Source organism: Rhinolophus ferrumequinum, chromosome 7 (genome assembly GCF_004115265.2).
Source record: "Rhinolophus ferrumequinum isolate MPI-CBG mRhiFer1 chromosome 7, mRhiFer1_v1.p, whole genome shotgun sequence".
NCBI lineage: Eukaryota > Metazoa > Chordata > Mammalia > Chiroptera > Rhinolophidae > Rhinolophus > Rhinolophus ferrumequinum.
In genome coordinates this window covers 56,782,384-56,807,475 of record NC_046290.1, presented here as the reverse complement: position 1 = coordinate 56,807,475, position 25,092 = coordinate 56,782,384, and the positions used below count along the sequence as shown (strand labels likewise).

Genomic DNA, 25,092 nt, shown 5'->3' with positions numbered 1-25,092 from the left:
ACTGTTCTTTTTGCCCCAGCATCACTCCCACGTGACTGATATGCCTAATCCCTCAACTCTTTCAAGTCTTTATTCCATGTCACCTTCTTAGTGTAGCCTACTCTGAATATCCTATTTAAAAAAGGTGACACCCTCCTAAGTCCTTGCCCCCTCTTCTGATTACCCCGTGTGAATTATGTTAGCCTGCACATACCCTCAATTTACATTCCTTTGGCCATCTCAGCCTGTCACTTCTCCTTTAAGCTTTGTAGGAAAGGGGCGGAGCTAGAGCCAGGGCTCGCAGAAAGGCGGAGCATATCCGTACGCTCCGGCCACTTAGGGAGCAGGCGGCGGCTAAATCAGCGCTAGAGAGGTTCTCCGCTCCGGAAACGCGATCGCCGACGAAGTCACCACGTGATTGTGACGTCAGCGCACCCGCGCCTGACGGCCTGACGCCCTGCGCTGTCGTGGTTTAGCTGCTTTACACCACGGTGTGGTGGCGTTTGGGGTCTTTTTCTCCAGACTTCCTGGGCCTGGTCTCGGACTTAAGGATGTACCACAACAGTAGCCAGAAGCGGCACTGGACTTTCGCCAGTGAGGAGCAGCTGGCACGATTGCGGGCTGACGCCAACCGCAAATTCAAATGCAAAGCGGTGGCGAACGGGAAGGTGAGGACACGGGTGGCCGCCCCGCTGCCCGGACCTCCTAACTCTTGAACAACTGCGGGATCTAGTGCCCCCGCCCCCGGGGCTCTCTGGACACCTCCCCTTCTCCTCCCTCCGGAGCGCACGTTCATTTGTTTAATAAACAGGCGAACACCTTGTCAGGTGCTGTGGGTACAGAGGCGGACAACACCATTTCCGTAGTTGAGTGGCAGGCAAATAACCAGTAATATGGCGTAGGAGACTTTGTAGGATGTCCGTGTAGTGCGGAACCAGAGCCGTTCACTTGTCAAAAGGAGACCTCCGGGAGGGCTTTTCCCAGTAGCTGATGCGAAGCAAATGGGGAAAGAACATTCCCGGAGGACGGAACCACAGGTGCAAAGTGGGAAGTTGTAGGGCGGGTTCCTGGAATGCTCTAGATCGTTTGTAGTGGTAGCAGAGCACCTGTGCAAGACAGGCTGGAAAAGGTAGGCGGGGAGCTTGTAAGCGAAAGTAAGGAATTTGAACTTGATGAAGGGATGGGGAACCTTTGAAAGATTTTAAATGGGAAATTAACTTTACAGATGCTGTTCTAGAAAGAGCCCTCTGGCATCCTGGTGGTGAATGGATTGGATGGGGCAGGGTGGGGGCGGGGAGACAAGACACCGTTTGCACAAACCAGTTGATTGAAGATGGTTTGGATTATGGCCTGCCCGCCAAGTTCTCCCTGTTACAGCTACCAACCACCTTTCCCTCACAAGCTCCAACACCCATCCTAGTAACTGCAAGCTTCCCTCCAGCAAGTATTCCATGTCTAAGATTGTTGGGACTGAGGTACTGTACTTTTAAGTCACAGCTATTTCATATCACTTTATTTTTGTGCTGCATGCCAGGCACTATTCTAAGCATTTGGCAAGTGTTAGATCTTTTAATTTTCACAGCTACTGAGGTAAAGACTGTTATTATCCTCACTTCCTAGCTGAAGAAACAGGTACAGAGAGCAATAACTAATCAAGGCTACATTGGTAGTAAGTGGCAGAGACAGGATTTGAACCCAAGGAAGGAATCTAGTTCCAGCATTCCTGCTCTAAACCGCAATGCCATATTGTCTATAAAATTAGCACCTGTGTTAGTTTCCTAGGGCTGCCATAAAAATACTACCACAAACTGTGGTGTAAAACAAGAGAAATGTATTTTTTCACAGTTCTGGAGGCTAGTGAGATCAAGGTTGGCAGGTAGTTGCTCTCTGAAGCTTGTAGGGGTGGATCCTTCCTTTCCTCATACAGCTTCTAGGAACCCCAGGTGTTCCTTTAATTGTGGCAGCATAACTCCAATCTCTACCTCCATCTTTACATAGTGTTCTTCCTGTGTTTCTGTATCTTCACATGTTCTTATACGGATACTAGTCATATTGGATTAGGAACCAACTCTACTCTAGTACATCTGATTACATCTACAGTGTGGGGACAGAGTCCCAGAGAGCAGTTTCCAGGCTCTCGGCCTCACGTGGAAAGGTGCTGGCTCGGGTTGTAGATGGCCGTCAGCTGTGACTAGTTGGCCATCAGCTGTTATCAGTTAGCCAATTAGCCACTGATATAACTGCTGTGGCTAGGTTGGTTCGTTGGTTGGCAGGCAGAAAAGTGGACGGCGGATTGTGGATTGTGTGGATCCTACTTCGTGAGTCTCGCCTGGCTGCCAGAGAGACTGGGGTGCAGGGAGTCCCTTTGTTGGGGTACTGGCGGATGTTTGCTCCCTGTGTCTCCAACCCAGCCGCCAGAGAGAATATAGTGGTATGACTCCCCTATCTATGGCTCCATGGATGTTACTTTTTGGCCTCACGTTTTTTTGTGGGGAGCAGGACCAGAGACCCTGCATGACACCCCACGTGACAGACCGTATTTCCAAATAAGGTCACATTCTGAGGTCACATACAAACATACCTCATTTTATTGAACTTGGCTTTATTGTGCTTCACAGATGTGTTTGTTTTTTTTCTTCACTAACTGAAGGCAAACCCTCCACCAGCAAAATGATCACTATTTGCTTTATTGTGGAGGTCTGGTAACTGAACCTACATTATTTCTGAGGTGTGCCTCTACTGGGGGTTTAGGACATCAATATATCCTATTTTGGTAATTGTAATTAAACTAGTAACAGCATCTAATGGATATTTTTTGTAAAGTTGTATTTATTAACCATCTAGAATGCATTCTGTAGAGAATTTACAAAGGTGGATAAGAAGTAATGTTTTCAGGGTCAGAATTATCCTTGCAATACTTGTTGATTCTTACCTCAACCTGTGTGACTTAATAACTGACTGAGAAAGAAGTCTTGAAAACTTTCCAAATATGAACCACGTATATCTTCTTTTTGATTTCTAAATAATGACATCAAACCTGTAAGCATAGGCATACATTCCATCATGATTGCTTATACCTTAATGAAGCAAATACCCAATTGACATTCTGAGAAATTGTGAAATTATGGTATAATTTTAGGTTATTAAATTTTTTCCTAAAGCCATTTTGTGTAATAATGAACAATTCTATAAAGTGGAAATGAGTTGTGGTATATTTCCCTTTGGCTGGAGATATTAATAGAAACTAATCTGGACAGAAAAATATTTTAAGATTCAATTGACTGAACTTTTGGTGTAACTTTTAATCTAAAGGTTCTTCACAATGATCCAGTCTTTCTTGAGCCTCATGAAGAAATGACACTCTGCAAATACTATGAGAAAAGATTATTGGAATTTTGTTCAGTGTTTAAACCAGCAATGCCAAGGTCTGTTGTGGTAAGTTATGGTAGTGATGGAGTATAATGTCCTTTAACTGACTTCTGAAATCTGACCTCTTCCAAGTTAGTAACTCAGTCCTCTATCCACTTTATTAAAAATGAATGTGGGGACGGAGTCCCAGACAGCAGTTTCCAGGCTCTCGGCCTCACGTGGAAAGGTGCTGGCTCGGGTAGTAAGATGGCCATCAGCTGTAATCAGATTGCCATTCGCTGTGGCTGGGTGGCCATCAGCTGTTACCGGTTAGCTATTAGCCACTGATATAAGTGCCGTGGCTAAGCTAGCAAGCATGGATTGCAATTAGCAAGGGGTTGGTTGGCAGAGAAGCAGACAGACAGCAGATTGCAGAGCATGTAGCTCCTGCTTCCTGTGTCTCCAACCTAGCAGCCAGCGAGACTATAGTGGTATGACTCCCCTATTCATGTCTCCATTGTTGTTCCTTTTTGGCCTCACCATATCCTGCATTTTTGTGCAGGGAGCAGGACTAGAGACCCCGCATGACAATTCACCTTAGTTATATAAATATATAATTTATGTATTTAAGTTTTTGTCACATTACATATTTTTCAATAACTGCCTTAATTATGAATTCCTGTATAATATTTTACAGAGTGTTCCATCGTCTAAATAGGTTATAACATCCTCATTTTATAGAGAAAGAAAAAATTAAATTACTTTTCCTCCAACTTCTCAACTAATGAGCAGAACTGGGACTGGAACATTGATTACTGCTTTTTTAACTCCATCACACATGTTTGAAATAATGCGTTTATTAATCACTTGTAATCATATGCCCCAGCTGAAACTCATGGCATAAGGAATTTTTAAACCTGATTAGTAGAAGCTGGCAGTTTTCTTTGGGTAAAAAATTGTGTTGTAGTTGATTCAGATATATGGTTCGAGGACCCCATTTGTGTGTGTGTGTGTGTGTGTGTGTGTGTGTGTGTTTATTGTGTTGGAGCAATGGTGAAAAGAAACAGATAGTTAGAATTTTTTGGCTGTATGGATTTACATACACTATCCCTGTAATTGTTCCTATTGTGTGTATTGTTTATAGAAGGTAAACTGAGATTAACAAGCTGAACAGTAAAGAAAAAAGAGGGGGGGTATAAAATATTTTCCTTACTATCTTACAGGTTTGTTGTTAAGATCAAATGTGAAAGTCTCTCTTAGCTGAAAGTCTGTCTTAAGTTTTAAAATTATACAGAGTGAATAATTTAGGACACAATAGGGAATAACCCTCTAGGAAATAATCTCCATTGTTATAGTCGAAAAAAATTGAAGTTTATTGAAATATCAAGTCCAAAAGTATTCATAGTGTCTTCTTAGTTTACCAGACCTTCATCTGAGAGATCAACAATTCTGGAAGAATTCTAGATACACTTGATTATTTTCTATTTCTAGATGTAGTTCTGTTCTTGTCTGATAAAAGAAGTATAATGTAAGGTAGTAGGTTTAAGTGATTTTTTTTTTTAGCTGAAGAAACTGAATCCTTGAATGAACTTCTTTATGGAATTTGTTTTTATACAACATGCTTATTTATATATTGATGAAGAATTTTTTTGTTTCACATAAAATGACAAAATGTTTAAAAGGAAATAGTTTTTTTATATTATAAAATAGATAAATGTTTATTTCATTGGTTCTAGCCAAATGACATAGTTAAAAGTACAGGCAGGTCTTAGTTGAATCTAGCCCTGTCCCTTATTAGATGTGTGACTTTGAACAAGTCAGTTAACCTCATTAATATCAGTTTCCTTCTATGTAAAGTGGAGATAGCAATGCTTCATCAAGCTATGGTAAGGATTAAAATGATAGTTTTGTGCATGGCACAGAGCTTGGCACATTGGGACACAGTCAGTAAACGGTCAGGCGCTGCTTCTGTTGTTAGGTTTGGCAGTAGATTTAGAGAGAAGGCTGATGGCCCCAACTGTGTTGTACTCTCAATAGTTTTACCAGATTAATTGGTTAAGCTGTGAATATTGGTATTTTTCCTCCTTAAATTTTTCTAATTTGGGCCACTTTTTTTACTCCGAATTCTAAAATAAACACACACAACATTTTTTTAAATAAGCCAATAACCATAGGAAGGATAAGCCGGGGTGAGTGGGGAAGGACAACAAAGGGTCTTACGGCTGTGGTGTTTCTATAGTAATTTATCACAATTTATTTTGATTAAAGAAGAATTAACAAGTTTTGGTATTTTGTATGGATAACTTTTTCAAAGAAACTTTTGATAACTAAGTCTATAACAATTTAATATGTAATATATTTGTGAATAGATTCTGATAATGTATGTATTTTTAACCTTAGGGTACAGCTTGTATGTATTTCAAGCGTTTTTATCTTAACAACTCAGTTATGGAATATCACCCCCGGATAATAATGTAAGTATAAGTCTAATTTATAGATTTTCATTTAAGAAAACTTTTATACTATGTGTGTGTGTGAGAAAATGACTTCCTAGTAAAGGGCAATTTAGACTTGCATTCTATTCTGAACTTAAGATCCTTTATTATGTTACTTATACATCTATAATGCTTCCCTTGCTGTAGTACTGATGGCAGCTGAACGTTAACTTGTCCAGATTCAAATTCAGTTTTTCTCAAGCTAGATTCCCTACTACCACTTTGTTAGTGGCACCTTTCTTCCCGTTGCTCCACGTGAGAATCATCAGTGGTAACTCTTCTCCGTCTACATCCAGTCAGTTTACAAGTCCTATAGTGCCATATTCATTGCAGTTGAACAAAGGTGTTGTGTTTCTGCTCTATGCTGAACACTGCTTACCATTAAAGATAGAATTGAAATTAGTATGAGACTCATCAAAGAGCTTACCGCCAATCACATTGTCCCTGTTTGTTTTTTCTCCTTTTCATTCTCATTTCTACCAGTCTAGGTCAGTCCTTTGTTAACTACCAGTCTTGATTTTTGTGGTAGTTTTATTACTTGTTTCTCACTCTGAAATTTGTGTAGTAGCCATGAGAGTTTGATAGGTTTATTCCTGAGGTAATAATCCCCTATTCAAATGCCCTTGGAGACTTTCAGAGACGGGCTTTCCACAATGTGCCTTTAACCTACCTTTCATCCCATGCTCATATGGTACATATTGTGTACTGCTGTATTTTTTTCTCTTCTATCTATATTGCATTATACAAAGTACACTTATTTCTCAGTTATTTTGTTTTTCCAGATATTTAGGTTGAACTCTATGAAGCTACCATTAAGTCAATAATTGTTGAATGCTGTGGCAATATTGTATGGTTAAATGTAATAGATAAAAAGTTTGAACAGGAAATTGTGTCTGTCTCTCTTTATGACATCATAGTCACTTGTGAATATTACGCAATTTTAGAATGTACTTGTAGAAATAAAATATTTACATGTTTTTCAAAGTATGTATATCTGTGTGTGTGAATGACTTCCTAGTAAAGGGTAATTTAGACTTGCATTCTCTTTTGAACTTAAGATCCCTCATATACTCCTTATATTTTCCTCTAGGCTCACTTGTGCATTTTTGGCCTGCAAAGTAGATGAATTCAATGTATCTAGTCCACAATTTGTTGGAAATTTACGGGAGAGTCCTCTTGGACAGGAGAAGGCACTTGAACAGATTTTGGAATATGAACTGCTGCTTATACAACAACTTAATTTCCACCTTATTGTCCATAATCCTTATAGACCGTTTGAGGGCTTTCTCATTGATATAAAGGTAATCTTGTTGATGTAAAGTTACCTGGTAGAGTGTATTCCTTTGCTATTGTTCTGTAACCAAAAGAATCCAAAATTTTATAACTTGTAATTATCTTAATTGTTAAAACAGGGCAGTAGTTATCAAACCTCAGTGTGTGTCAGAACCACCTGGAGGGCTTATTTAACTCATTGTTGGGCTGTAGTTTCAGAGCTTCTAATTTAGTAGATCAGCAAATACTGGTCAAGGGACCATCATGAGCACCACTGTGAGTTTAGAGTAGTGCTTTTAAAGACTTAAGGTAACTCTTTAAAGTGTACTGTCATAGATCTGATATAAGAACCATAAAGAATTCTTAATTTTAAATGGTAAGATTGCTAAGTGAATTCTATTTTTAGTGCAGTCTGAAGTGGAACTGATATGTAGGCATAAGAAATATAAGTAAATAAACATTGACAAAAGCAACTTAAGTTACTTTGTTGGCCCTGAAAGGACTTGGATAGTCTGAGTAAAGTCAAACAGACATGAGAAAAGGGTTCACTAATCTCAGTTGAAAGGTGAAATTTGGGTACCTTCTATATACCAAATATTGTGCTTGGTCATGAAGCCAGGAACAAGACAGGAACAGCCTCAACTTTTATACGCCTTACAATCTAATAGAAAAGACAATATGTATTCAGTGTGCTCAGTGTTACAAAGGGGGAAATACAGGATACTTTAGAAGGAGATACTAGATTGAGAGGAAAGGAAGAGAGTTCTGACAAAGTGTCGTTTAAAGTGAAATTCATAACAAGAATAGTAATTAGGTGGTGAAAGAGCGTCTCAATCAGGGCTCTCTGGTTAAAGGCCCAGATTCAAGAACCATGATGCACTAGACCTAAATGCTTATAGATAGAGGGGGAAGACTGCCACAGAGTGCTGCCTGCATGAAAGGCAGAGAACAGACTGGGGAGGTGATGTTAAGGATTTTCAACAGAGCGATGGGAAGCCAGTGAAAGGTTTGAGTCTGGAGAGTGGCATATTAGGTTTACACCTTTGAAAAAATCATGTTGGCAAGATCATTGCATCAGTTTCCATCCGATATTTATTACACATCTGTGTGTGTCATGATTCTGGAGAATGGATTAGAAGGAATGATGGGGTACCAGTTAATACGCTGTTAGTTTGACTTGTGTAGTGGCAGGGGGTACAGAGAGAGCTTCTTGGACTTCAGAGATCACAGGCAGAATCAGAACTTGAGGTTTAATTGCATATAGAGTGTGAGGACAGAGAAGGAAACCCCAGGTTTCTGAGTACATGGTGGTATATTCTCTGATACGGGAAGTACTAGCACAGGATAGATTTGTTGATGCTGGCGAGGTGGTGGGTTGATGAATTTGGTTTGGAACATGATGGATTTCCATTGCCTGCAACACATCCATGTTTGGAACATGATGGATTTCCATTGCCTGCAACAAATATGTAAGGTGGGTACATATTTGTGTCTGGAGGTCATAGAAGATGGGTAGGCTGGAAGTATAGATTTGGGCATCATTTCCTGAGGAAAATTGAAAGTGGATTGACTATGAGGATCATTGAAGGATAGATAGGTAGAGAAATATAAGAATCTAGTAAGAAGACTGAAGAAATCCAGAAAGGTAGGACTTTCTGGAGAAGTGAAGTGAAGTAGGATACTTTTAGAAGATGAGTATGGCCATCTCCCCAATCCTGCTCAATATTCAGACGGTAAACGTAGACAGATAACATTTGCTGGATGTAGTGCCAGGAAGGTTCTTTGTCATCTTGGTGAAAATAGTTTCTGTGGAGTGTTGAGGAAGAAAGCAGGTTGGAGCCAGCTGGGGAATAAATACAAGGTGAGAAAACAAGTATATATAACTTGGATTAGATGGCTTCTCTTTGAAGTGGGAAAAAAAGATGGGATGATTCAGAAGATGGGGGAACTGCTAGAAATAGAGGAAAGAGACTGTTTTTGTTGTATTGTGATTTGTGGAAGAAACTGGAGCTAGTAGTGAGAGAAAGCTTCAAGGGAAAAGTGGAAAATATGTAGCTCAAGTTTCTCTTTGGAGTAAGATGGGGCTGTCGTGGGTTTCGAAGCAAGTAGAAGGACTGATCTTAGAATAGTAGCTCTTTTAATGCAGGGAAAGAGGACGGCAGGGTGAGGATAGTGTTATGCCTGGGGATTTGGTTGTGGCAGGAAAGAGGGTGTCTTTCTTAAGAGCAGAGATCATTTTCTGAGAGTGATGGAGTTTCTGAGAATTGTTAATGACACTGAGAGATGGAAAACGTTAATATAGTCATTGAAACATAGGAGAACAGATTTTCTATGGAACATTATCATAGTGAGGCAGTAATGGGAGCCCTGCTGAGATCACTGAACCCAAATTTATAATAATGATAATACCGGACCTCTTGGTTGTATTGTTTTCTCTAGCAGACCCAGAAAGCTGGGTATGGTTGCAAAGCAGGTTCATTGAACTCACCTACTATTGAAGTTTTGCCAGAAATGTGTTGGCCTCATATTGGGGCAGGAAATTCAGGGGGAAAATGAGGACCAGAGGACACAAGTGAGTGGAAGCAAGTAGAGGGATCAGGGGCCAGAGTTCTAAGGTGGAAGTCAAAGAACATCTGTGAAGTCATTGAGCCCTGTTTTGGGATAAGGAGCACTGTAGTCAGTCAGAGTGGAATGTCTGAATTTGTCTTATCAGAGGTGAGCATTTGGGGATAATGCCAAGACTTGGGTGCGACTGTACAGTTGTATCTGATATTTTGTTTCGGAGTCTAGAAAAGCTTTCTTACTGCTTTGGGAGCTGAATGTGGATATCTAATGTAAATTGGAGGATTTAGGGCTCATCTTAAAGAATAAGAATTATCGAGAAATATGGGAACCTCCATATTTCTTAGGCATATTGTAAAAATAATTGTGTACTCAAACCAAAATTCATTTCCATTTACCTCTTCCCAGTAGTAAACTTTAAGTAGAAGGAATTTCAAATCAAAATGAGGTGGTGCTTTGGTTCCTAAATATGGCCTTAGAGCTGAATCACCTGGACTGCCTGGGAAGCATTTACCTGGGAGGATGTATTTCTTAGGTCAACTTCAGACCCAGTAGAATCTCTTACGAGCCTCAAGTGGAAAAGGACAAAGAGAGGGATTAACGTAAATCAGAATAGCAAGTACATTCTGGAAACTTCAGTTATATTAAAGCATATATTTCTTATTTAACGGCTGCACTTTCAGTACTCTCTAATGGTGAGTATAGAATATTCTTACATGGAAAGATTGTTATTGCCGGAGTATAGAAAAGGAGTTACTTTTATAAAAGCATCCTGTGTGAAATACTTTCTGGTTAATATAAATACTTTTGAGCTGTTGTTACTCCATTAAAGCCTTGGAAGTGATAACATTTGCAAACTTTCTTTCTAGACCCGCTATCCCATGTTGGAGAATCCAGAGATTTTGAGGAAAACAGCTGATGACTTTCTTAACAGAATTGCGTTGACGGATGCTTATCTTTTATACACACCTTCTCAAATCGCCCTGACTGCCATTTTATCTAGCGCATCCAGAACAGGAATTACTATGGAAAGGTATTACTTTGTGTCTTAACTTAGTTCAGACTCAGTCACTCAGTTTATTCCTTTCTGGAGTCTGCATTTTTAAGTAAGGTTCACTTTCTGAATATAGTCCTTTATATCGCTTATGGCTGAAAGGGGTAGTGAGGGCAACTGAGGGGAAAAAAATGAAATCACCTTTTAAGAAAATCTTTAAAAATTGACTAAAATATCTTTGTGCTAAGAGGATCCATTTATGACTGAAGGAGAAGTAAATCAGGTGATCCTTGAAAGACTAAGATAGCTTATCAGTATATGGCAAATTTAAAAGTTTTCTGAACTGGTAAGCAACATGAGTGCACAAAATATGTCTGCCTTGTTTTGTCATTGTTCTGCTATGGAGCGTGTGTGGCATATGGAATTCAGTAAAGATTTGTTGAATGAATAATGCTTTAAGGAATGTCCAAATGCATTGTAATTGAGCTGTATATAGTAATAGCTAATACATAAATGCACACTGAGAACCAGGCTCTGTGATAAGCACTTTACATGAATTGAATTCAGTTGATTTTTATAGCAATATCTTGTGTATAGCAATATCTTGTGTACAGATTAAGTAAATATTCTACCCATATGGTAATTACATTTATTTATAACTAACTCAAGCACAGGCTAGCAGTAAATTAGACTTAAAATTTTTATATTTAATTTTTTTAAGACCTTTGAAGTTCTACTTGATTTCATTCCTAGATATAGTTGAGGAAGAAAGATCTATAAAACTTTCTAAACTTAAACTATTTTACACGTTTGTAATCCCTCGTCTGTAATTTCAGAGTCCATTGATATGGTGGCAGCAAAAATGAGTGGATGTGAGTTAGTCTTTATTCAACTTAATGGGAATATGTTTCCTTGCAAAATATTACTCTTTACAGGATAGTGCCCCTTACATCAATGGAGTATGTAGTTCACATTCATGGTATATACACCAGGTTACCTATCTAAGACATGAACCACTCTGAATTTCAAAACAAATCTAAGATAAAGGATTGTGGGCTTGCATTTTGTTTAGTTTATTGTATGCCTCTTCTTTACAAATACAGCTCACCTACTGTATATAAATATATACGTTTAACCGCAAAGTGATTTCTACGTCCATTTGATTACTAAGCAAGCCTTTATTGAGTGCCTTTTATGTATCGTGCACTGTACTACACTTTTGGAATATAATAATGAATGAGCTATAAATCCTGGCACTAGTTAAGAAAAATAGTGATGCAAATAATTGACCTCAACATCAACAGAGTTTAGGTGTGGAGCTTCTATTCTCTAAAGGAAGAAAGCCTTTTTCCACAGTTCAGATAAGCAAATGTTTGATTAATCTGTTTAAGCATCGTATTTTGTGCAAATTCTTCATTCGTGAGATTTTTCTTAGAGGATTTTTTTGCAGATAGAGAAGGGTGAAGCATCCTAAGGTCCAAATTAGAGTTTATTTCATCTTAGAAGTTTAGTTATAATTTATGCTAAATTATTATGACAGGCAAAATTGAAATTGTAGTACCTTGACTCATTGCAAATTAAATAAGCTTTTGTAGCATTCCCAGGGACTATAGACATTTGAGCATTTTTTCCTTTGGGGAAATACTTTTGAATCATTTTTTAACTTCTGATTTACTTTGTAAGCTTTTAGAGTACATGAATATTGGTTTAAAAAAATTTTTTTTAATCTTTCTATTACAGTTGACATACAGTATTATATTAGTTTCAGGTGTACAATGTAGTGGTTATTTAGACATTTGTATAACTTCCTACTTTTGCCTTTTAAACTTTGTAGTAGCTTTTTAGTTGGTTGATCCACTGCTTTTATTATGTGTTTGTCAGTGAGAATTTTTCTTTGCTATATTTTCTTATTCATATTGTTTTTCCTTCTTAAAGAAGTCCCTCTAACATTCCTTGTAATATTGTAATATTGGTTTAGTGTTGAAGAACTTTAGGTTTATCTTTTCTGGCAAATTCTTCATCCCCTCTTCGGTTCTGAAGGATAGCCTTGCTGGATAGAGTAATCTTGGATATGGGTCCTTGCTATTCATCACTGTGAATATTTCATGCCAGTCCCTTCTGGCCTGCGAAGTTCCGGTTGAGAAGCTTGCTGACATTCGATAGGGACCTCCTTTGTATGTTACTGTTTTTTTCTTGCTACCTTTAAGATTCTCTCTTTAACCTTAGGCATTTTAATTATGTTGTGTCTTTGTGTAGACCTATTTTGGTTTATCTTGTTTGGTTTTCTGCACTTCCTGAACTTGTATGCCTCTTTCCTTCGCCAGGTTAGGGAAGTTTTCATTATTTCTTCAAATAGATTTTCAACCCCTTGCTCTCTCTCCTCCTTCTGGAACCCCTATGATGTGAATGGTGTGTGCTTGATGTTATCGCAGAGACCCCCCTAAACTATCCCCATTTTTTTGAAATTCTTTTTTCTTTTTACTATTTAAATTGGGTGTTTTCTGCTGCCTGTCTTCAGATCACTGATTTGATTCTTTGCTCCATTTAATCTGCTGTTGATTCTACCTAATGTATTCTTTGGTTCAGTTATTGTATTCTTCATTTCTGACTGGTTCTTTTTTATGGTTTCTGTATCTTTGTGTAAGTTCTCACTGAGAACATCTATTCTTCCTTCCCTAACTTCACTAAACATCCTTGTAACCAATGTTTTGAACTCTGTGTCTGATAGATTGCTTGTTTCCATTTCATTTATTTCTTTTCCTGGAGTTTTGTCCTGTTCTTTCATTTGGTACATATTTGTTTGTCTCATTATAGCTACCTCCCTGTGTGTTTTCTATGTATTAGGTAGGGCTGCTATGTCTCCCGATCTTAGTAGAGTGTCCTTATCTAGTAGGTGTTCTGCGAGGCCCACTGATGGCAGTTTCCCTGGTCACCTGAGCTGGATGCTTCAGGGGTGTCCCTTGTGTGGGTTGTGTGTGCCCTCCTCTTGTAGTTGAGCCTTGATTACTGTTGGCATTTCGATGGGTGGGATTGACCCTAAGCTGACTGGCGGTAAGGAATTGTCCTGACTATGGTGGATGAAGCTGTTGTGTGGAGGCTGACCCCACCAGGCAGGATTCACTTTAATGGGGCTCTGGTGTGTGCTGAGTTCGCCCTTTGGGTGTGTCATTTGTGGAGCTGATGGGGTGGTCTGAAGCTGGCCACCAGTGTGTTGGTTCTGGGGTCCGTTGGGAAGGGCTCCAGTGCAGTCCAAAGTCAGCTACAGTGTGGGACGAGGCAGGCTGTTTGTGTCAAAAAGTTGCTGAAAGAGGTTCTGATTAGGCACCCAACTTGGGTGGGGTGGGATCTCAGGGAATCACCAGGTCAGGACAAATAGTGTAACGCAGGTTATTGAAGCATTCATATTTGGCTCCTGCCTGTGCCTACAGCCCCGGTGATGGGAGGGCTCAACAAAGGAACAATAACACTTGCCAGCACTTTCCTCCTGGAGAGAGCTCCTCTGCCCCCTGCCCCTCCAGCCCTCACCCTAAAATTAGTCTATTCAGTTCCTCATCCTGTGTCCCTGGTGCTTTTCAAGCAGTTACGCCTGTGCTGGATCTATGAGCGAGTGAGTTTGTGAGCAAGTGAGTCTGTGTGTGGTCCTTTTAAGACCTGCAGCGCCTAGGTCTCTAACAGTCTGTTGTCTTTCTTGGACACAAACCATGCTGGTTTTCACAGCCAGATGTTATGGCAACTTCTTACTGCCACTGGTGCCCTGGCTTACGACCCCTCACCTTCAGAGGGAACCTCCGCACCTGACATATCCTTCCTGATTCTTAATCACTGCACCATGAGTATAGAATCAGCCCATTCTGCGTCTCAGCCCTTCCTACCAGTCTTGGTGTGGCTTCTTTATATTCTTAGTTGTAGGAAATATGTTCAGCTAGTGTTTAGATCATTCTCAGTGGTAGTTGTTCTGTAATTTAGTTGTAATGTTGATGTGGTCGTGGGATGAGTTGAGTACAGTGTCTACCTACTCTGCCATCTTGACTGAAAGAGTAGGGTATTGCTTTTACATTTATCGCTGATTTCAAAAAGGGAAAGCCCTTGTGCTGTTGTTATATTGTGGATGAAACTTTAGATTATTATTCATAGGATGTCCTGTTGTTAGTTCTGGCTTTTCTTCTTTTTTCATTGGATTTAGAGCTTTAATTCTCATCTCCTAGTTTGACTTCTTAGATATTCTTGCTTGCCTATAGATTTTTCATAAAAATCAAAATGTTGTAATTCTAATTCAGGATTGAGATTAAGAATTGCTAACTTAAAAAAGTTTCAGAGGTAAAGAATGTGGTCAGCTAACTCTTAGAACTAAATACATTACATTTATGCTTAAGAAGGAGTTTTAGGGAGAAAAGGGGAAAGAAAAAAAAGTTTTTAATTACTGATAACCAGAAATGTATTATAAAGGGAGATATTGATTTCCATATCTAAAATTCCCAGAATAGGTGATGTAATACCAAACTTCAGTTATCAGAATTTTGTAATAAAATTTAAATAATCTGGATAGTTTAAGAGACATACAGCAACACAATTTCTTAAAGAATTATCTATTTTTGTAACTTTATTTCACCCAAGAGGAAAAATTTTTTTTTTCTTTTGCATTCATGTTTCAAAGATTACTTAAGAGAATCTGTTTACTTGGGCAGTTATGAATTACAGATCAAGTTCAGGTATATAAAACCTCAGAGTACATATTTAAATATAAAAATTTTACTTTCATACTACTATCATTGTCCTGAGAAAAACAGGTAATTGGGTATTATATACGTTTATGAGAAAACATTAACACCTTTGATTTGGACCCGATGCAAGTAAGATGTAATAGATTTTTAAAACAGGATGATATTCTTACTGATTTGAATAACTGTTAGTCCCAAGAACAGCTATAATTAACATGGAGGGGAGAGAAAATCCTTACTAGTACCAGGTTCCATCTCTATTACTTCCTAGGTTTATGACTTTGGGCAAGATACAAGGTCATAACTTGTCTGTCCCTGTGACTCAGGTTCCTCCTCTCTACAATGAGATTAGACTGATAGGGTTTATATATTAAACACTTAACATTAAAAGTAACGAGTGTTGCTACTGTTATTTTCTCTCTCTGAAAGCTTATATATTGCACAAATTAACTTTAAACATTAAATGTCTTTTAATCTAATGTGAGGTAACATCAAATAACACCGTAAATGTTTAAATAAAAATTGATTACAGTAAAAGACACATTGCAATTAATCCCCATCAGAATACTCCCCCTCTCTTTGAAAACAATTATCCCATTGTTCTTGCCACTTTCTGAAGCAGCTCTGGAAGTCCTCTTTCAAGTCTTTAGTTGCATTGTCGTGGCTGCCTCGATGTCCTGAGTTGATTCCATGTGTGACACAAAGCCTTTCCATTGTGATCACAAAATACGGTGAATGCTGCTGCTGAGTGCCATCCAACAGAAAGGCAGGGAAGCAGCACATTGAACCTTAGTAACAGTGTGTGACAAGTTTCAACTTGTTCATTGCAATCAGTCGGGTATGAGCTATGGTTGAAAGAAGGTGTGTTTTAAAATGTGCTGTAAATCATCCTTCATCATGACAATGTTCTGTGTCACACATTGCTTATGGTATGGCAGTTTCTGTCAAATAAAAACATTACAGTGTGTCCTCATCCACCTTATTCACTGGATCTGGCACCATGAGATTTCTGGCTCTTTCTCAAAGTCAAAATGATTCAGGACATCGAGGCAGCCATGACAGCGCAAGTAAAGACACTTACAAAAAAGGACTTCCGGTACTGCTTCAGAAAGTGGCAAGAACAATGGGATAAATAAAGTTTGAAGCAAGGGGAAGTATTTTGAGGGGGATTAATGGCAATGTGTCTTTTACTGTAATAATTTTTTATTATTTAAACATTCATTGTACTGTTTGATCACACCTCATATAATTTGTAAGTTCATAATATTTTATAAGAGTTACAGTTTTGTGGAATGCAAAGTATTGTTATTTAGTACTTTTTAAATAATTTTAAAATTGACCTTGATAATGAAATGAACATGGAGGAAAGTATTTTATGATGTCAGGTTTTCTCAAGATGCTGTGTATATCCAACAGATTAAAGCTTTTGTCCTTTCTTATTAGTTATTTATCAGAAAGTCTGATGCTGAAAGAGAACAGAACTGGCCTGTCACAGTTACTAGATATAATGAAAAGTAAGTAAAAGAACACTTTACAAAATATTCTATTACAAAACTGTTTTGTAAATATCTTGATATGGACAAAATATCTTGAGGTCTGACAATTAAGTTCGTGAACTCATCCTAGAAAAAGTGCTGCATACCTCATTGCTGAATTATCACTGCCGTCACCTTTGAAGTATTCCCATTAGGGAGCTATGCACCGATGCCAGTGCCTAGTCCACACTTCAAAGCAATTTTAGAATTCTTTTTCTGGAATGGCCATCAGAGCTGTCATCGTATTACCCTTGATGTCCTGAATGCCATCAAAATGTCTTCCTTTCAATATTTCCTTTATCTTCGGGTAAAGAAAGAAGTCATTGGGGGCCAGATCAGGTGAGTAGGGAGGGTGTTCCAATACAGTTATTTGTTTACTGGCTAAAAACTCCCTCACAGATAGTGCTGTGTGAGCTGATGCATTGTCGTCATGCAAGAGCCATGAATTGTTGGCGAAAAGTTCAGGTCCTCTTTTTTATATAGCCCTTTCAGCACTTCCAAATAGTAAACTTGGTTAACTGTCCAGTTGGTACAAACTCATAATGAATAATCCCTCTGATGTCAGAAAAAGTTAGCAACATCATTGCAACAAGTTCACAAACTTAACTGTCACACTTCGTATGTAAGTAAATGACTATTTTTGTTTATATTTACTTTCATTGAATTATGATGTCTTGGAAGCATGAAGAATATATTGGTGGGGAACAAACAGAAAGTACATGAAAGGACAATATAGAATTTAGGAAAGTAAAAATATACTCAGATTCAGAAAGGGTTGAGATTCAAAACATGGTCCTTTTAAAGTATACACAAATATGTGATAGGCGTTGAAAAAGATCTAAAGGAAACTAAATTTAAGGATATTTAAATGTGGAAGTTCTGTTTTGTAGACAAATCAGCTTTAACTAGTTAACACGTGTCACTTGCTAGTCATTTTGTTAGCTGAATTACAAAAACTGGGTACGATTTTGCAATATCTGGAGAAATTTTAGGCTGTTATAACTTGGGGAGTGGTGGTGGCTGCTACTGGCATCTAGTAGGTGGAAGTAAGAACGCATACCGCCTTGGTAGGCTGTAAAATGTCTCCCCGAAAGATACCCATGTCCTAATCCCTGGAACCTATAAATCTTACCATATATGGGGGAAAAGGGGAGGTTTTGCAGATGTAATAAAGTTAAGGATCTTGAAATGGGGAGATTATCTTGGATTATCCAGGTAAAGCCTAAATGAAATCACAGGAGCTCTTGTCAGAGAAAGACAGAGCGAGAGGCTTGCCAAAGAGAAGGTGGCATAAAGAGATTTGAAGATGCAGGCCTTGAAAATTGGAGTGATATGGCCAAGGGATGCTGGCAGCCACCAGCAGATGGAACAGGGAAGGAATGGGTTTTCCTCTAGCGTCTCCAGAGAGAGCGTGGCCCTGCCCGACTGTGTGCCAGAGACCAATTTCAGACTCCTGGGCTTCAGGACTTTAAGAGAATACATTTCTGCTATCATCTTAAGACTTACTAAGTTTGTGGTACTTTAATAGCAGCCTCAGAAAATTAATATAGCCTCTCACAACAAAGAATTATCCAGCCCAATTATCCAGCCCAAACTATCAGTAGTGCTGATGTGGAAAACCCTATCTTCAGGATTGAGTGGACCCTCCCCTTAACTGACCGGCTAGATTAGCCAGCCCTCTCTCTTCACCTTGCCCGCTTGGCTACTCTTTAGGATTAAAAGTCAATTGTTTTTGTCCCCAAAACTTTTTGTGCCAATGTCCTTAACTTGTAGTTTAATTAAACACTGAATAAACCAGTAAGAGACTGAAGATCTTAATCTTAGATGGTAGTAGTAAATGGGTATAATTTTTTTTGTTTTAAAAGATGCTTCAGGACATAGAAGTATTATTTCTTGGTATCTATCTGCTTGAAATGATCTTGATGGCCTCCCTGTGAGATTGACAGATTTGTGATTTATGAATCACAAAACTGTAGGTCTTCAGTTAAACCACTAGAGGGTTCACTTTCAAAGCTAACTTGGCCATCGATAATTAGGATCATGGAATTTACTAGGTAGGGGCATTAACGATAACCTACTGTACTCATTTTATAGCTGACAATTTTATTACTGATTTCTTCTCAGTACCAAAATTTTACCCCACTTGTCTTAATACAAGAATAGCTATTGATATAGTACTCTTACCTTTAACAATATTAAGGTATCTTATTCATAATTTTTCAGAATAAAGATATTGTCCTAAGGGTGTTGAGTCACAAGTATTAATTCATTTGAAAAACACTGCTTTTTTTGCATTAGGAAATAAGTCAGTCACTCATTTCAAACATGTGACTGGCTAATAATAAGCCCTAGATCTCTCATTATTTCCCTGATAAATCTTGAGATTTATATTCTTTGGTTTACTGTAGTTAAAATAACAAACAGTCCAGGTAGAGGGTGTTTTTGCACTTAAGTCACTGACATAGTAGTTTGCTTTTAGCCTAAAGAGGACAGAGGACATTTTTGTTTTTGGTGATGCCTCATTGTATAGGTTCTGTATATATTGTTAAAGCCAAGGATCATTGATTGACACATTTTTACTAGCATCCTCCCTTTATTAGTACGTGTTTTGTAATAAAGGTTTACTTTGTAAACAAGAAGTACACTCTTGACCCACTGTGTGTAGGCTAGAATGGTATGAATATGGTTGGTGGCAGGGAACAAAGCATATTCACTAAACCATGTAGTAATTATTAAAAACCCTTAAAACTGAGCAAAAATTGACCACAGTAGGATTTGATAAAAATACTGACTAGATTATAGAGAATGTTTATTTGTATGCTATACATGATATGGGCTAAGTGGCAGATAGCTATAATTATTTGAGCTAGAAGTATGGTGTTCATTGGATTTTAATGCAGAATATAAATCCCGATAAGGATAATCACTTATGTCATTCCAAGCATTTTGTTGTTCCCATAACAAGATAGGAAAATATTATACTACTCCCTAATGAGAACAAGGCTTTTTATTATCTAGTATAAATCCTTCTTTTTAAATCTCCACATAGGTATGAGAAACTTAGTAAAAAAATATGAACCACCCAGATCTGAAGAAGTTGCTGTTCTGAAACAGAAGTTGGAGAGATGTCACTCTGCTGAGCTTGCACTTAACGTAATTACGTAAGTCGTTGTGTTGTTCAAGAATAGATATAATGGTTATCCCTTTCGTGGACAGTCTTCCTGGGAAATCCCTGAACCTTTTCATGCCCTTTTAATCTTTAGGTTCTTTGCAGGTCTGAGATCTCATCTAAGGAGTAAGTGTACTGTTCCAGACTTATTTCTGTTAGCTAGAGTAGGGAAACGACGTTATTTTCTTTCAGTGGTAAACTTCATATTGAAGACAAAACGGATAGGAACATGTGCTGTTAGGTCTTTTCTTGCAGCCATAAGGAACACCCATGTCTCTCAAATTTGTAGGCTGACTGCAAATCAGGCTCTTTATGCTTTGCAAATTGAAGGATCTACTTAAACCTAATCTTTTAAGGTTTAAACAAATGGAGATCAGGGCAGGTAATAGGAATGGTAAAACCATTTTCTATTTTCTGTGGAATGCATTCTGATTCAAAAGTTTTTCTACCTAGTTAAGATATAGTGAGAATTAGCTCTGGCCTATTATAGTTAAGATCCATTTGAAATGTTTTTGATCTCTGTAATTCGTGAGTATATGCTACTGCATGAGAAGCCAGAGCAGCATTCCAAGGCCTGAAAATGCACAACTCAAATTCTTCCCTATATAGTTGTAATAGAATATCCAACCATTTATGAAGTGCACAAAGTATGGGACTATTTTATTATATTCATAGCTATAACTACAAACCGTGGTTTAGCATAGAACTTAAAGATTTCATTCCTAGGTTTCATTGGTAACTAACAGGAATGAAGGAATGGTTACAGAGAATGTTGACTTTAATGAATGTAACTACAGTATTCCCTCCCTTATCCACACTTTCATTTTCAAAGGTTTCAGTCAATGGTGGTCCAATATTAAATAGAAAATTCCAGAAATAAACAATTCATAAATTTTAAATTGTGCACTGTTTTGAGCAGCGTGATGAAATCGGGCTGTCCCACTCTGTCCAGTCCATGACATGTTTAGTTATTTTATTAGTCAATCTCTTACTGTGCCTAATTCATAAATTAAACTTTATTGTAGGTAGGTATAGGAAAAACAGTTATGTATAGGGTTTAGGACTATGCAGTTCCAGGCATGCACTGGGGGTCTCAGACCATATCCCCACAGATAAGGGGGGATACTGTATTGCAGCACAGATGATAATGTTCAGCTCACACTGATTCGGAATGGGCTTAGACCAGGAGTTGGCCAACTGGGGCCCATGGGCCAAGTCCAGGCCACGACCTGTTTTTAAAAACACAGTTCTACTGGAAGGTAGCATACCCATTAGTTTGCATATTGTCTACGGCTGTTTTCACAGTACAGAAGAATTGGGAAATTGTGAAAGAAACTGCTAATGGCTCACAAGGCCTAATATATTTACTATCTGGGTCTTTGAAAGAAATTTTCAACCTCTGCATTAGACTGTGTTACTACTATTTTTTTTTTGACCATGTTACTACTATTAATGCTAAACTTTTAGTTAGTTAATTGAATGGACCACAATCCCAAATATCTAATTGCCAGAGTTTACATCTTACTCAGATTCACCATCCGCTTTGTACTGTGCGAAGAAAATTGTACACATCTATGAGTACTTGAGGTGCTTCTCAAACTCTGTAAAGACTGATGTTTTTTTTTTTAATTATAGACCCATATTTTTGTAAAACGTAAGAAATCACTGGAAAAATGAATAAAAACATAGTACAAGAGTAAATTTTATTAGGTGCAACAGTCAAAATCTCTAAATTTCTATAAAAGTTTCTAAACACAGTTTCTGTACTTACTGCACACTAGAAATGGTTCATGGACCACACTTAAAAGCACTACTTTAGGATAAAAATATTTGTTTTCCTTGGTCTTCAAAATTCTTTTTTCTTCATTACACAAATCATATCATTATTAAAGTCAGTCAGTACAGGTGAACTAAAAGTTCTCTGACCAAAACCCCAATCCTAGTTTTGACCTCAGAGATAATTTACAGCTAGTGTTTACCTTTGCCAGCCTTTTCTCTGCATTTGTGTATGAAATAAGTTTTATCTTTTCATTAATGTTTTCATACATATGTACATTTAATAGTATCGATCTTTAACTTTTGCCTGTTTGGGTGGAAAAACAGTATCACATTAATATTTTAATTTGCATTTCTTTGATTACTATGAGGTATTAATGTTTCTGTGTTTACTAGTCATTTGTAGTTCTGTATTGATTACTTATTATAACCCTTGCCTAATTTCCTGGTAGTAGTTTCTTGATTTGTAGTTGTTTGTACACTCATCTTTTTATATAATATACAGCTGTTTTCTTTTTGTTTTTTTCACTTTGTGATATATTAACAAAATTTGTCATTTGCTTTATGGTTTTATATCTAAACACCTTTTCTTACCCTAAATAAAATCTATATTTTCCCTTTTTTCAGCTGTTAAAACCATTTAGAATTTGTGAATGGTGTGAGGTAGCAATCTTGTATTTTTTCAAATATATAACCTGTTGTACCATATACTTTTTAATATTTCATAGTTTGTGTCTCTGCTCGAATATTTTAATGTTTAACTCCTTGCTAATAACCAGTTAACTTTTAATTACCATAGTTTTTATAAGTAGTGTTTTGATGAGAATTGGGACCAGTCTCCACACTTTGTTCTTTTTCATGTTGTTCTTGTTATTTTTGCATAATCTTTCCCAGGTCCGAGTTAGACTAGACAAGTTAGACAAGTTTCATGAAAAATTTTATTAGGATTTTAATTAGAATGACATTGAATTTAAAGATTGATTTGGAAGGTAGTGTCTTCATATCCATAATTCTCTTTCTCTTTCCATTATCCAGGCTTTGTTCTTCAGTAGATACGAATTTCATATAACCTTGCTAGTTTAGTTATGATGCCAGTTATTAGACTGTTTATTGATAGTTGCCTAATTACAGGAAAAAGAGGAAAGGCTATGAAGATGATGATTATGTCTCAAAGAAATCCAAACATGAGGAGGTATGTTCTCCTAAGATAAATATCAAGTTATTCTTATTGTACATTCTGGTGTGACCATACTGTTAAGATTTTATTGTTCCAGAGTGCAAGCATTAAATATATTGAGATGTGGGTTTTGAAAGCCTTAATTTTTTTTTCCATCCTTCTTTATGTACATTGTCATTACAGGGATTTTTCTCACGTTTGACTTTGTTCTGCAGGAGTCTAATAATGACTTGATAAAGAATCCTCTTTATGGTTGTAAAACAGCAGGGATATATGTACATACGTGCTAAATTTTTGCCCCCGTTTTTACTTTCCAATGATGTTTCTATCCTTTTTTTTTTTTTTAATTATACCTGGAAAATCAGATATAAATGAATAATCAGAGGCAGAAGGTCACAACTGTAACCTTTATTTCTGTCACTGGAGTAGTCTGGTGAAACCATGCTATATTACTATAGATGAAACTACTACAAATATTCCTGGTTTATCTATCTTCTGTAATCATGATAAAAGGAATATATTTCCTAAAGGGAGGCAAGGAGGTAAATAGTAGTTATGCTTTAGTATAATGTTATTCTTACTACATTTTCTTTCCTTCTTAGGAAGAATGGACTGATGATGACCTTGTAGATTCTCTCTAACCATTTGAAATTGATTTGTCAATGCTAACAACAAATCAACAAAAGGATGAAGCATATCTGGCATTTCAAGTTTTTTAAAAGTGAAATAATGAAAGCATCAAAATACAGTAAACTTTTCTATTTATTTAAGTGTTTTTTTTTTCTTTCAGGGTAGCTTTATGTGAAATAAAACAGCTTCAAAGGACCCAGAATAGCACCTCGTTTGGATAATCTTGCCACACCATGACAAATATCAAATTAGACTTTCTGTAGTAGCCAAACTAAAGCTATAATTTATTTGCCTATATTGTTTTAAATAAAAATGCAGTAAGCAAACATCCCTTTTGAAAAAAGGCACCATGAAAAACAAAACTTAGTAGTCAGCTTTAAACATGCTAAGGAATGCCTTTTGCCTCTAGAAACCTTTATAAATGGCTTCTCAAATGCCATCCTGATATACTTAGCTATTTGTATGTTACTAGAGAATTACAGAATGTATTTCTACTGTTACGTGGTTCTGAAAGCTAGTCACCCAGGATAATGAGTATTTGTTTTCCTTAAGTAGTTAACTGAAAATGTTTCCAAATGGGTTTTTTTAAAAAAGAAGAAATCAAGTAGGCAGTCTTTAGTTGTCTAGATAAAAACCTTAAGTTCTTAAAGGTAAGGTAGGTAGTAGTGAGTTGTATGTTTCAGTTACATAATTAACCTATTAGATTACCTAAGTGAATCCATAAAAATGTGTTACAGTTACTAGGAATTTTTCAGATTAACTATATTCAAGAAATTGAATTCAAATTAAAAGGAGTTGATATAAAAATGTAAAAGCAAAGACTATGAAACCAAATTACTTGGGTATGAATCATGGCTACCTCTACCTTGTGACTTTGGGCACGTTACTAATGCTCTCCATGCCCGTTTCCCAAGGTGAACCCGGGGAAAATAATAATGCCTACTCCACACAGGATTAATCAGAATAGTGTCTCTCTGAATACTAAGTGTTCAATAAATGTTGGCTGTTGGCTATTACAGCATTTGTTTAACCATAATCTTATTCAATTTCTAAGTTGGATCCAAATTATGGATGTCCGTCAATTTTTTTCTGGAAAACTGGGTTGAAGGAAATTTGAGAAACTCAATTGCCCTGAATCTCAGTTTTATGGCTACATCCCGCTGCTCCTTGTCAGCGCATCCCCTGCTGCGCTATCCATAGGAGCACAGGTACCATTTTAATTACCTCCTTAGTATCTGAGGGGAGTATTTACTACATGAATGTATTCTCCTCTGTAATAATTACATTTTGGGTTGTTTTTAATGTCCTTCTCATTGTAGAATAAGAGGAATAAAATTCATAAAGTGTGATTTTACAAAAGTGGAGTAAGCCGAAACTGACAATGGTCTAGTCCAGGTTAAGTAGCGGTGCTGCTCGGCTGTACACAGAATTGCAAAC

At 37.4% G+C, this 25,092-nt stretch overlaps 1 protein-coding gene across 4 annotated transcripts; it reads left to right on the top strand.

The window, feature by feature from the left end:
* Positions 1-390: 390 nt before the first annotated feature.
* CCNH (cyclin H) lies at positions 391-23,929 on the top strand. 4 transcript variants are annotated; one of them, XM_033109934.1, is made up of 9 exons: positions 392-647; positions 3,292-3,414; positions 5,728-5,801; positions 6,913-7,123; positions 10,526-10,689; positions 16,812-16,882; positions 19,953-20,064; positions 22,980-23,040; positions 23,816-23,929. In XM_033109934.1, exons 1-9 carry the CDS (start codon positions 531-533, stop codon positions 23,828-23,830), a joined length of 948 nt encoding a protein of 315 aa, XP_032965825.1. In that variant the 5' UTR covers positions 392-530; the 3' UTR covers positions 23,831-23,929. The 4 variants fall into 4 exon arrangements, with proteins under 4 accessions (XP_032965822.1, XP_032965825.1, XP_032965823.1 ...); XM_033109932.1 differs by having other exon boundaries at positions 23,628-23,859; XM_033109935.1 differs by lacking the exon at positions 392-647 and adding an exon at positions 935-1,108 and having other exon boundaries at positions 23,628-23,847.
* Positions 23,930-25,092: the final 1,163 nt, after the last annotated feature.